The 13,289-nt window shown below is 33.6% G+C and overlaps 2 protein-coding genes and 1 pseudogene across 2 annotated transcripts; 1 reads left to right on the forward strand and 2 right to left on the reverse strand.

The window, feature by feature from the left end:
* Positions 1-1,183: 1,183 nt before the first annotated feature.
* Positions 1,184-6,236, reverse strand: LOC116143624 (annotated as a pseudogene).
* A 47-nt stretch (positions 6,237-6,283) lies between these two features.
* LOC116143516 (protein trichome birefringence-like 37) lies at positions 6,284-7,664 on the reverse strand. The gene is made up of 2 exons (XM_031428961.1): positions 7,297-7,664; positions 6,284-6,491 (listed from the first exon to the last, which is right to left on the reverse strand). Exons 1-2 carry the CDS (start codon positions 7,596-7,598, stop codon positions 6,284-6,286), a joined length of 510 nt encoding a protein of 169 aa, XP_031284821.1. The 5' UTR covers positions 7,599-7,664.
* A 4,038-nt stretch (positions 7,665-11,702) lies between these two features.
* On the forward strand, positions 11,703-12,902 carry LOC116143517. The gene is made up of 4 exons (XM_031428962.1): positions 11,703-11,712; positions 11,845-12,038; positions 12,143-12,264; positions 12,439-12,902. The coding sequence occupies exons 1-4, from the start codon at positions 11,703-11,705 to the stop codon at positions 12,749-12,751; spliced, it is 639 nt and encodes a 212-aa protein (XP_031284822.1). The 3' UTR covers positions 12,752-12,902.
* The last annotated feature ends 387 nt before the right edge of the window (positions 12,903-13,289 follow it).

Consider the following 13,289-nt stretch of genomic DNA (forward strand, 5'->3'; position numbering starts at 1 on the left):
AGAGAGGATACGACTTGTCTTACACCCAACTCCCTTCATATATTGTTTATGCGGAAAATTGCATTAACAAGAGGTACGTGATTGACAATACTAGAACAACATAGGATATACGTGTAATCCTAATAAATCAGTAATGGAATAATACGGTGATGAATGTATAGTAAGAGTCATAAAATAACAAAGAATCAAAAAAAACTTTTTAAAGTGGTTCGGCTGCTTGAGTGTACTACTGAACTGAGTTACAAAAAGTTATTCTGAATTATAAAGAGTTATCTCAGCAAGTTTCCCGTCTTGAGTTCCCGTTTTTCTAAGTCTCTATCTCAAATTATCATTGGGTTTATATAGTACTTGTTACAAGATTGAATTGGAAATAAACTCAAACAGGAAATAGCGAGATCTTCGACTTTGATCGTGGAGTCCATATTGCAAGATATTTTCTAACCAAAACAGGAATTATCCACTCCGGATTTCCCACACAACATATATGTTACACTTTTTGTTCTTCTGCTGTTTTCTCCCTTCACGGTCTGTAACATGTTCTCTGAATTCGCCAGACAAAAACATAACAAAATGACAAAGATGGCAAGACAGAAAGACCAAGATCTCGGAATCCCAGAAGCCATGTTCAGTATTTAATTCTTGATGGTTACTGAGGTAACTGCTTGTTTTAAGAAGCATGGTCCATGAAAGGATCATTTTGGAAGTCAATATACTGTGGTGAATTTCTCAAATTTTCAAATGCTAACACATGGCAAACAACTCACTTAAGGAAGATCTCTCAATTTCTTAATATTCTCATTCTTGCATTTGTGGATGAAACAATTAATTATTTATTTATTTATTTAAATATTGAATTAGTACAAAGCTGTCTTCTTGTGATTAACAAGAAGTTGAAGCAAGATGAAGGGACGTGCCGTCTGTCATATCATGAATCTTCTAATTAATAATTATAAGTTTGTAATCAAGGAAAGATTTGGTTCTTAAAAGAGAATCTTCAATGTTATTAACATTAAATACCTGTAATTTAAATTTTTGTTTTATGTTTGCTTGCAGCAAATCAAAACTCCATAGCTGTTTCTTTAATTTCTATTCATATTATATAATATATTGTACTACATAAAAACAGTATTAACCTTACACTATGCTCTTGACACGAAAGAATGGATTGGCTCTGACTGGCTAATTTATACTGTGTAATCAATTTTTTATGTATTATTATCCTCCCATTCTAATTGATGAGAGCTGTATACAGAAGTTGATTCCATGTGTCAGGAAGGCCAGCAATACACCAGTGAGTGCAGTCCATGCCCTTGAAGGCATTGTAAGAGCTAGGATGTGCATCTTTTCTTAGCTCTGAAAGAGTGGTTATATTAAGCAGATGAACTGGTTTCTTGATTCTACTTAGCACATCTTGTAGCACGTATGATGCTGCTGGCAAACCACTCGGATAAGTTGTTCCCATTATTGGTTGCTTCTCCATTGAGCAGTTTTTTACTCCTGGTTCGTTCCAGTTCTTGCCACTGATCATCAAGCAGACATCATGAAGTCAATAAAACATTTACGTTTGTTTTAGTATTTAGATAGTATTTTGGATATTTTTAGAGTTGGGTGGGAATAACGAGGTAGGATTTAAAAATTAATAAAAATACCCTCCTAAGTTTGGTAATTTACTAAACACCCCTATAATAAAAACATTAAAAATTACAAAAACAACTCCACCCACCCATTAAATACGGGCAGCCGACCATCGCCGCCAGAGGGTGGCCGAAGTCATCGTATCAGCGCATGACCGGTTGGATCTAGCCTGTCATGCGCTGAGATGACATTTTTTAGCCAGATCTATTGTGGATTTGGTCAGAAAATGCTAGATCTACGCCTATATCTGGCCATGTTTGGTCATCAGCGACGACCAAAGATATGGTTGTCGTTGAAGACCAGCTACGGCAAAGATGGCCAGATCTTTGGCTATAGATCTGACATTTTTCGGTCAGACCCACCATGGATCTAACCGGTAAATGATAGATCGGTACACTATTGGCCAAAGCCAGCTAGTAGTGCGCCATTATACCATATTTCGACCATCTACCGATGATGGTGGTCGAAATCTGGCAAATGTGGATGGGTGGGTGAGGTGTTTTTATTAATTTTTAAATTTTGTTTGGGAGAGTGTTTAGTTAAATTAATAAACTTAGGGGGTTTAAAATAGTTAAATAAAATATAATAGTATTTTCACTTTTTCATAATAGAAAACAAACATATATTTTGAAAATAGTATTAATAGCATAGGAAAAAATATTAAACCAAACGCACAAAAATTAGAAAAAGAAACACAGTAAGGTGTCTAACCTGTAATGATTAGGCGAAATTCCTTGAAAAATGACTCTAGTTTTAGTGGTATCTACATCTGAATCAACCCATTTGGCCCAAGTTGTCAGTGCTTCCCGAAAAGCAACCATGTGATCCATGTCCTTGAGAATCTTGTTACCAGTTTGAATATAATCCCATCTGGGTTCAATAGGCACACATACCACAAACTCGTTGAAATTTTGGGTCACATATTTTTACTAATTCGATGAGTTAATAGAGCTCTTACGGTGTTTAGCTACATTGCGAATCACCAATGCCAGGGTTAAAAACCAAAATATCAACATTCTTCCAGACATTGCCATTCTTATAGAATCAAGTTTCAGAATCGACCAATTTTCTCCACTTCTGTATCCACCAAGTATTCTGATGAAACAGCATCACTGAACATCATAGCTCTGCAAAATTAAACACTTTTGTACTAAAATATATTCCAGTTTACAGAAATTAGAATATAAATGAACCTGGAAATCACAGTGGAGATCGAGTCATTATTGTGTCTGATAATATTGGTATGTGGAACAGCGGTTTGAAGTAAGCATAACAGTGACTGCATTTGGGAGACTCAACGAGTCCCCTATGAACATAATTTTCTGTGCCTTTAAATCTGTTTAGAAAATCTTCACCATCAAACCTGCAATGAGATTTTATGGTATAATTATACATGTAAGACAAAATATGTTTATTTTCTTTTATATATATACCTTGGCAAGTCGCAGTCATTGGGTTGCCATCTGTTAAGGTAGAGATGTCAGGTCGACCATACTTCTGGCAATCGAATTCCCTTCGAGGTTTGGACACGCAGATGAATCTAGAGAGGATACGACTTGTCGTACACCCATCTCCCTTCATATACATTACACTTTCTTTTCTTACACTTTTCTGTCAATTTCTCTGAACTTGACAAACAAAACATGACAAAATAACAAAGATGGCAAGAGAACAATCATCAAAATCCAGAAGCCATTTTCTTTGAATTTATTTTTATTTTATTACTTTTTTTTCTAACAGGTTATATACTTCCATCTCCATGTGTGTAATCAAGCTTTTCTTGCAACTGCAGTTGTGTATGAACAATTAATATGATCCTTGTACTAACAAAAAGTTAGCAACAAACGACGTGGTTTTTGGCATGTAGGAAAGATCAAAGAGGTGTGATCCTATAATGAATCTTGTAATTATTATAAGTTTGTAATCAAGGAGAGATTTTGTGGCGGTGAATTTGAAGTGAAGTTAGCATGGTTTGAATAAATCAAATAAAGTATAATATCTCAGATTTCCAAACAAATTTATATAACGTAAATTTTATTTTTTTTTGGAAATAAACAAGTTTCGAATAACTAAGTAAGCCCTGGAAAGGGTTATGTGTGAAGATGTATGTAGAGATGAACGGTTTCTTGATTCTACTTACACACTTGTACTAAGATGATGCTTCTGGCAAGCCCGATATGTGTTCAATTCTTGGTTGCTTCCCCATTGCGCAGTTTTTACTCCTGTTTCAGTCCATCCTTACCACTGATCAACAAAATCGTTAATGGAAGAATTAATTCTTGAGGGCAAGGTGACTGACTTAAAACAAGAGGAGAACTCCTTGAAAAATGACTCTAGTTTTTGTGGAATCTACTTCTGAATCACCATTTGGCCCATGTTGTTAAACTTTTCAAAAAGCAACATACAATCCATGTCCTGGAATCTTGTTACCAGATGGAATATAGTTTAAGTTGTAGCTATTACTAATGAATGTATTTCAGTTTACATAATCTGGATTGAATAGAACCTGGAATATCACTGTGGAGAGAGTCATTGTTCTGTCTATAATACTGGGGGTGTGGCACAGCGGCTTGAAGTAAGATATAATAGTGACCCGCATTGGTTTGCCATCTGATTTAAGGTAGAGGTGATCAGGTCCAACCATACTTCTGGCAATCTAATTCCCTGCGAAAGTTTGGGCAGGTGATGAATTAAGAGAGGATACGACTTGTCTTACACCCAACTCCCTTCAATATTGTTTATGCGGAAAATTGCATTAACGAGAGATACGTGATTGAATACTAGAACAACATAGATATACGTGTAATCCTAATGAATCAGTAAGAATAATACTGATGAACTGTATAGTAAGCATAAAATAACAAAGAACAAAAAAACTTTTTAAAGTGTGGTGTAGTATACGATGAGTTACAAAGTTATTCTGAATTAAAAGAGTTATTAGCAAGTTTCCGTCTTAGATTCCCTTTTTCTAGTCTCTTCTAGATTATATTGGGTTTATATGTACTTGTACAAGATTGAATTGGAAAAAACTCAAACAGGAAATAGCGAGATCTTCGACTTGATCGGGGTCATATTGCAAGATATTTTAGCCAAAACAGGAATTATCCCTCGGATTTCCCACAACATATTTACACTTTTTCTCTGCTGTTTCTCCCTTCACGTCTGTAAACATGTTCTCTGAATTCGCCAGACAAAAACATAACAAAATGACAAAGATGGCAAGACAGAAAGACAAGATCTCGGAATCAGAAGCCCTGTTCATATTTAATTCTTGATGGTTACTGAGGTAATGCTTGTTTTAGAAGATGGTCCATGAAAGGTCATTTTGGAAGTCAATATACGTGTGAATTTCTCAAATTTTCAAAGCTAACACATGGCAAACAACTCACTTAAGGAAGATCTCTCAATTTCTTAATATCTCATCTTGCATTTGGGATGAAACAATTAATTATTTATTTATTTAAATATTGAATTAGTACAAAGCTGTCTTCTTTGATTAACAAGAAGTTGAAGCCAGATGAGGGAAGTGCCGTCTGTATATCATGAATCTTCTAATTAATAATTATAAGTTTGTAATCAAGGAAAGATTTGGTTCTAAAAGAGAATCTTCAATGTTATTAACATTAAATAGCTGTAATTAATTTTGCTTTATGTTTGCTTGCAGCAAATCAAAACTCCATAGCGTTTCTTAATTTCTATTCATATTATATAATATATTGTACTCATAAACAGTATTAACCTTACACTATGCTCTGTACGAAAGAATGGATTGGCTCTGACTGGCTATTTAATATGTGTAATCATTTTTTAGTATTATTATCCTCCCATTCTAATTGATGAGAGCTGTTAACAGAAGTTGATTCCATGTGCGGAAGGCCAGCATACACCAGTGGTGCAGTCCATGCCCTTGAAGGCATTGTAGAGCTAGGATGTGCATCTTTTCTAGCTCTGAAAGAGTGGTTATATTAAGCAGATGACTGGTTTCGATACTCTTAACACTCTGTACATATGATGCGCTGGCAAACCACTGGATAAGTTGTTCCCATTATTGGTTGCGTCTCCATTGAGCAGTTTTCACTCGTTTCATTCCAGTCCTCGCCGCTGATCAAGCAGGAGATGTAGTCAATAAAATATTCAATAACTTGAAAATTCTATGGTGCGGATTTAAATAAAACAAAGCAAGGTGATAACTTGTAATGAGAAGGAGAAATTCTTGAAAATGACTCTGGTTTGTGGGGATCTACTTCTGAATCAACCCATTTGGCCCATGTTGTTAAAGCTTTCCAAAGCAACCTACGATCCATGTCCTTGAGAATTTGTACACAGATGAATATAATCCCATCTGGGTGGTTCAAGAGGCACAACACCATTAGCTCATGTTAAAGTCAGGTCTTATATTTATCTAATTAGCTTGAGTTAATAAAGCTCTTACGGTTGTTTAGCTCCACTGCGGTACCACCAAAGCATGTGTTGAAAACCAAAGCATCAACATTCTTCCATACACTGCCATTCTTAATGGAGTCAAGTTCAGAACTCGACCGATTTTCTCCACTTCGTGTCCACCAAGTAGCTGAATGAAACAGCATCACTGAAACATCATAGTCCTGCAAAATTATACAAGTAATTCGACTTGTTACTTGTAGTTATTTTAATAAATTCCCAGTTTACAGTAGTCTAGATATAAATAGAACCGGAAAAACACGTGAGATTGAGTCATTGGTCTGACTGGTGATATTGGCATGTGGAACAGAGGTTTGGAGTAAGCATAAAGTGACTGCATTTGGTTGAGGCTTACTGAGTCCCTACGAAATAATTTCTTCCCTTTAAATCTGTTCAGAAAATCTTCAGCATCAAACCTGCAATGTGATTTTACAGTATGTTAAATACATGCAAGCTAATAGTTTAGGAGTCGGCATGGAGTATCTAAAAGCTTAGGCCATATTTTGAAGCAAAATACAGCAAGGGGAAGTAGAAACGACAAGTCACTTGCATTTTAAAGCAAAACTTGACAGGTCAATTTTTTTGTGTTGGAGATGTAGGAAAACGCCAAGTCATTTAAAAAATGTATACGACTTATCATTTGGTTGTTACAGAGTTGAACGACGACAAATCGCTTTTGTCTTCTATAAACTAGAAAGTGACTAGTCGGTTAGATTAAACATAAAGGAGAGAAAGAGAACCGTAAAATTACCGGATAATTAAATGACAAGTCGGTTTTTCCTTTTACTAGAAAGTGACAAGTCGGTTACATTTCATATAAATTGTGACTACTCGTATTATACAACTACCTTCTGTCAGCTTTCTGTGCTTTTGTAAAGACCAAAAAAAGTTCTGTACTGTGCAAAATACAAGCATAATTTACACAAAACACAGCAATTGCAAACTGGCACTTAGCCAGGCTGCTGCTATGGTGAAATAATTCCAGGGACTGATGCTAAAGAAAGATATACATCTTGAAGATGATGCATATTTCAAATCCCAAATGCAATCACTTTTGTTCCTTTTATATTCATCATCATGTGCCAGCCTTGCTTTTATATTTCTATATATTGCTGAGCCTCTGTTTGGTGGGCTCTAAAGAATTTGTTTAATTCAAGATGTTCAGACGAGAGAATGATAATATGTAAGCGGAAAAGGAGGAATACATGAAGGTTTTTATACCTTGGCAAGTCACAGTCATTGGGCTGCCATCTGTATTTAAGGTAGAGATGATCGGGGCGACCGTACTTCTGGCAATCGAATTCCCGGCGGATGTGTGGGCAGGCTGATGAATTATAAAGCGGATACGACTCGTCGTACACCCATCTCCCTTCATATACATTACAACTCTCCTGCTGTCTTCTTCTCCATTTCCCAGTCTGCAACATGTTGTTCTCCGAATTGGCCAGACAAAAACATGAGAAAACAACGAAGATGGCAACACAGAAAGAAGAAGATTTCCGAATCCCGGAAGCCATTTTCATTGTTTAATTCTGGAGACAGAGAGAGATTAAAAGAGAGAGGGGCAACAGACAGGGTAGGAGGGAGAGAGTTTGATTTGAAGCTTTTCTAGTAAAACTGTGACTATACAGTTATATATATATATAAAGGCATATAGCCATCAATTATACGTAATTAATTGTATTGTTTTATTGGGAACAACTTTTACATACCCAAAGTTTGCTGGATAGATAAAATGGTACTCAAAAGGTTTGAAAATGACAAACACCTACTTTCTGTCATGTTTTGTTAGGAATTTCTATCTGTTAAAAGACAAAAATGATAAAAAGACTGAAATACCCACCAATCTCCATTCCCAATGCGCGCCAATAAGGGTCAGTGCCACTGTTTATCACAAAACTTCACAGAAAAATACTAAATCCGATCAAAAAATCGATCAATGACGTAAGAGGGTTGTGTAAACGGGCTTGGGGTGAGAATAAATATAGAGAAAAAGATTTAAAATTTAAAAATTTTGTGACTGTATGAAATTACTATACTGTCTTTTAGCAGACAGAAATCTCTAAGAGAATATGACATAAAGTATTTATTTGTTATTTTCAAAACCTTTTGAGTATCAACCTATCTTTATGCCTAACTTTGGGTATGCCTAACTTTGGGTATGTGGAAGCCGTTAGCCTTTTTTTTTTTTTTTTCTTTTTTTGGTGTGTAAACCAGATTCTGATTTAATAATATTTTCCAAATTCTGTAATAAATTAAAGAGATTTGAACTTACAAATTCGGCATTAAATTCAAGACATACCTTTTCTTTTACTTTTTGGACAGCTGCATTTCCTCAAGCATTCCATGAGAAATATATTGTTATTAATTAATATTAAAGACTCTATTGAGAGGATATTGGTACAGAAATTTAATGTGTACACGTCACATTTATATTCCATCTAATGAATATTTGTAGATAAATAAAACATTGACTTATGGGCATGATACATTTTAGTTTTTTTCTTGGTTAAAATAAGTTATTTTTTCAAAAATAAAAAAAAAATAAAAAAATTAGTGTATAGTGGGTTGTTGGTTCAATAATAATTCCATCATGTGGACAATGAAAAAAACAAAATGAAGTGACTAAAATGGACTAGATAAATATTCAAGTGATGAATGGAATCATTAACCAACACCCTTTGATTACGTAAGTATATAATGTGGGTGACATGATAAATATGTCACACCTCAACTTATTTTTAGATAAATTGGATAATATCTTACCTTTTTTTTTTAAGAAACAGGGTATCCAATGATCAATGGCGGATCCAAGATTTTGATCAAAGGAGGCCTCCACAGCTCCATCATTGTTTACTAAAGTAAACAATTAGTAAAAACTTTAAAAAATATCAAACCTTAAAGCAAATAAAATAATACAATATCAAAAACTTGAAAGCAAAAAAAGCAATAATGCAATATTTTCCTACTTAAATAAAAGTGTTAAGTTAAACCTTGAGCAAAACTTACTTGTAATTTTAGTTTTTTTTTTTTTTTTCCAAAGATTATAATATTAATTTAATGACTTTAACCAAACCTAACTTAAGTTATGGTTAACCAAAACTTAAATCAAGTTAACATTGTATTGACTTTAATATGAATTAATAAAAAAAAAAAATTGATATAAACATAGATAGTAACTCAAATTTCTTTAATTATTTTGAGTAGCAAAACGGTGACGTTTGAAATGTAGGAAAGCGGTTGGTGAAGGGTGAAGAATAACGTCCTTTAAAATATAGTTAAGGTTTTAATTTGGGAAAACAAGTTCATTTTTAGACACAAAACACAAAATAAACTCATAAGATTTATATATTTTTCCCTCAAATTAAAATAAAAAACCTCCACCAAAAAAAAAAAAAAAAATGATTCAACCATAAAATAAACTAAATTGAAATGAATAATACACATACCTAAAACTACTAAAACAGAAAACAAAGTTAATTGTGACATCTTGAATAATGAAAGCTTCAACAATTTCAATCTTCAAAAGTTTTAAAATCGAATAGCACGAGGAAGAGAAAAAGAGAATGAGAGAGTAAAGAATTTTGAGGATAAAATCGTAGAAAATAGGTGAAGCCATGGAGAAGAAAAGTGGAGCGAGTATTAAACTTTAATATAATGTGAACTTGAAATATCTATATTAATAGCAAGTTTTTTGTGGGCCTAGATATATGTATAATAATTCTCATTTTTAAAAAATCAGAGGGTAAGCATGAATATATATTAATAGCAATTTTTGTGGTTACCCACCCAAAAGGGGTTGGATCTGCCCCTACCGATGATGATCTGCTTAAATTTTGAAATCCAACCAAAGAGGTTCATACGTGAGATTCTGAACCTTAACCACACATCCTAACACTCGTCTTACCATTTAAACTGTCTATAGATGAATCTCTTAAAAATATCCACCTCTTATATACTAAATAAATCACATAAATAAAATTAGAAATGTGAAATATAATAAGTATCCAATTATATGAACATTCTTATGATTATTTTTATTGTATAGTTTTTTCTTTTTTCTTTTTTCTTCATCATCAATAACCAATTAAAATTATGATGACTAAGATGACCTTTTCTTGCAGGAAAACTATAGTCCATGAATCGACATATTGAAAAGGTTGGTGACAATAAGATAAGGTAAGATTGGTTTAACAAAATTAAAATAATATGGAGATGGGAAAGTACTTGAAGATCTGGCGGTGCATATTGCTCTAATTTTCACATGCCAAACAACTCACTTAATCAACATTTTCTCAAATTCTTAATGCCCTCAATCTTCTATTTTTCTATGGCTGTCTTCTTATAATTAACATAAAGTTTAATCAATTTTTTATGCATGGAAGTGGGGTTGGCCCTATAATGAATTTACTAATTAATTAACTTACTAATTATATGTTTGTTCTCAATTAATGCTGGGATGGATTAATTTAACAACTCAATAATGTTGAAATATTATCATCCGTAAGTAATCCAGATGGTTAAGGTGAATTGGGAATAATGTGGATATGTGTACGGTCTTAAGTTTGATTCTCCATCTGAACATCTTCGAAGATTAGTCTGGACACCTTAGTTTTAAAAAAAAAAAAATGTTGAAAATAATTCTTCAAATATTAAATGGTATTATCCAAAATTTCTAAGTATTTTTTTTTTTATTGATATTAGGAAAGTATGGGATTGAAAAAAGAAATTGATTTCAATATATATAAATATATAAAATATCATTTTAATTCAATAATTTAGTTATAGAATCCTAGCGTTTGCCCTTTACTTGAGGGCTATGAAGCAAATGGGTTAGGGCTTTAATTCTGAGCTGAACCAGCTATGGGTTGAAGTCTATTTTGGAACCCTGGAATTTCAGAGCCCAGGCCCATTAAAGCTTCCTTCGAATTGTTTCGGTGTTTCTTTCAGTAATGAAGGAGGCACCGCTCCCTCGCACGTCCTTGCAATCTTGAAGGTGATCACACTGCTTCATTTTTCATATTAATTTTCTTGAAGAAAATTTACAATCAGCTTTGTGGATCACAAAACTCTTTGAAAGTATTATTATTATTATTATTATTATTTTTTTTTTATCATTTCTTCCTACAAATTCTGCTTTTCTGGTAACCCAAATCTCTCTCTCTCTCTCTCTTTTCATGTATACCGAATTGAAGCAAACCCTTCATTTTTTTCTTAGTTTCAACGAACCCAGTTGGTTATTTTGGTTATACTCTTCTGTATGTGTGTATTATTGGGAACTATTAAGATTTTGTTTTTTGTTTTTTTTGCTTTTTGGTTGCATAGATGGAGGGCAGTTTTGCTGAGGAGCTCTACTCTGAAAGTTTGAAGTTATCAAAGTTAGAATTGGATCCTACTTCAATTTCAAATGGCAAGTATCATATGATGTAAATTGTGTATTATTATTATTTGTTTTTTAATTTGTTTGTTCTTACGATGTTAAGGTGTTTGGTGGCTTGATGTCATGAATTTTTTTCATTTCTGTTGAAGGAAAGTAGTACAAACGACGTCTTGCACAAATAATCAGTAAGATATTGAATCTTATATAAATTATTAGTAATCGATTACAACCTTAGAGAGAGTTCTCAATGCAGATATGTCGTTTTAGAGTCTTTTAGATAAGGAATTAACAAACTTTGAGCTTTGAATTGTGGTGTCTTAATATATGGTTTTTGGAGTCCGTTAAGCTTCTGTTTTATTGCCTGCTGCAGTCAATTTTGGCATAAAAAGCAGATGTTATATTGTTGGGCAACCAAGTCATCCTTTATGAAGCAAGGCACTTGATATGTTGTCTGGTTTCAGGTTGTGATGAAGGTGACTTGCAGGATGGGGATGGATCTTTGTGGGGTGGTTCTGATGAGGAATTTGATAAATCATCTGATTTGGACAGAGAATGGCAGAAGAGGCGTGATCAATTCCACACTGTATGAGTACATGAAGTTGATTGTCTTTTCATTTTAAAAATCTTTTTAATTTCTCATTCCATCCGATATATGACAATGCCACTATCATACTTGATAAATTTCAGATTGGATACCGTGATGGCCTTATAGCAGGGAAAGAAGCTTCTTCACAAGAGGGATTTAATATTGGCTTTAAGCAATCTTTTTTCTCTGGATACAATTGGGGTCTTGTTAGAGGTGTAACCAGGTAAAAAACAAAAACAAAAAAAGATGAATAAGAAATATCTATTTATTAACCATCTGAATTTCTTGACTTAAAGGCAGACATTTCTTTCCTTTTTTATTTCTGTTAAATGAAAAAAGAATAAGATTGATTTAATTGTTTGTTCTATATTTTTTTGTTTTCTCTACCCTTATGTAGTGCATTTGCTGCCCTTCCCAATGAGTTGAAAGAGGTGTTGGTTGAAACACAAGAAAACAGAAACAAGTTTCAGGGTTTGTACGAATCAGTGCATTCTCTTTCTACAACTGATGCGCTTAAATTGTATCATGATGATTTAGTGGCAAGCAAAGCAGTGGTACATAGTGATAATGCCGAAGTTAGCTCCAATGTAGCAGGCTTACAAGAGCAAAGTTCAGGGTGCAGCCCTCTGGAAAATCGCTTTGTAGAGCTTCAATCACTTCTTCTTGAAACTCCTGTGGTGCAAGTACATTTAGCCGCTGTACGCAAATAGTTGGTGTCCATACTTTTCTGTATAACTCATTTGTGAAATAATACTTTTAATGGAAAATAATATGTAGTGGAAGTAATCTGCCTATAATTATGGCAGCGAATTTTGTAGTACTAGAATCGTATCATTTCAAAGAAAGATATATTTAATATGGTCTGATGATCTTATCAGTAATTCTTTCATAGTTATTTTCTACTGTATTAGTCGAAATATAATAGCACATTCTTTTTTTGCATGAACTATTCAGACTCAGAGATAGAAATCATGGGATATACTGATTTTATGTGATGAATATAAAACCTTTAACTTACAGATGCATTTTATTGCAGTTTTATCAATTTCCAAGCATTTGCATATATCCTTGCTTACAGTAGAATCATTTTACTATATTTTCGCCTTTTGCTACTGCAGTGTTGGCACTCTTATTGTTTATGCTTGGAATGATTATATTCTCATTGATTATGCTTGGAGCTGGCTGTTAGTATTATGTGGTACTAATTAAGCAGAAGACATGGTTAGTCTCTTATGTTGCAGAATCACT

The sequence above is a fragment of the Pistacia vera genome, unplaced genomic scaffold (assembly GCF_008641045.1).
Source record: "Pistacia vera cultivar Batoury unplaced genomic scaffold, PisVer_v2 Contig430, whole genome shotgun sequence".
Classification (NCBI taxonomy): Eukaryota; Viridiplantae; Streptophyta; class Magnoliopsida; order Sapindales; family Anacardiaceae; genus Pistacia; species Pistacia vera.

What these genes read in the sequence shown, in the direction of transcription:
- LOC116143516 (XM_031428961.1), bottom strand. Translation starts at nt 7,598, where the DNA reads ATGAAAATGGCTTCCGGGATTCGGAAATCTTCTTCTTTCTGTGTTGCC. An exon ending in AATGACTGTGACTTGCCAAG is followed by an intron (nt 6,492 to 7,296) that starts GTATAAAAACCT and finishes ATCACATTGCAG; the next exon opens with GTTTGATGCTGAAGATTTTC.
- LOC116143517 (XM_031428962.1), top strand. An exon ending in GGCGTGATCAATTCCACACT is followed by an intron (nt 12,039 to 12,142) that starts GTATGAGTACAT and finishes GATAAATTTCAG; the next exon opens with ATTGGATACCGTGATGGCCT. An exon ending in CTTGTTAGAGGTGTAACCAG is followed by an intron (nt 12,265 to 12,438) that starts GTAAAAAACAAA and finishes ACCCTTATGTAG; the next exon opens with TGCATTTGCTGCCCTTCCCA.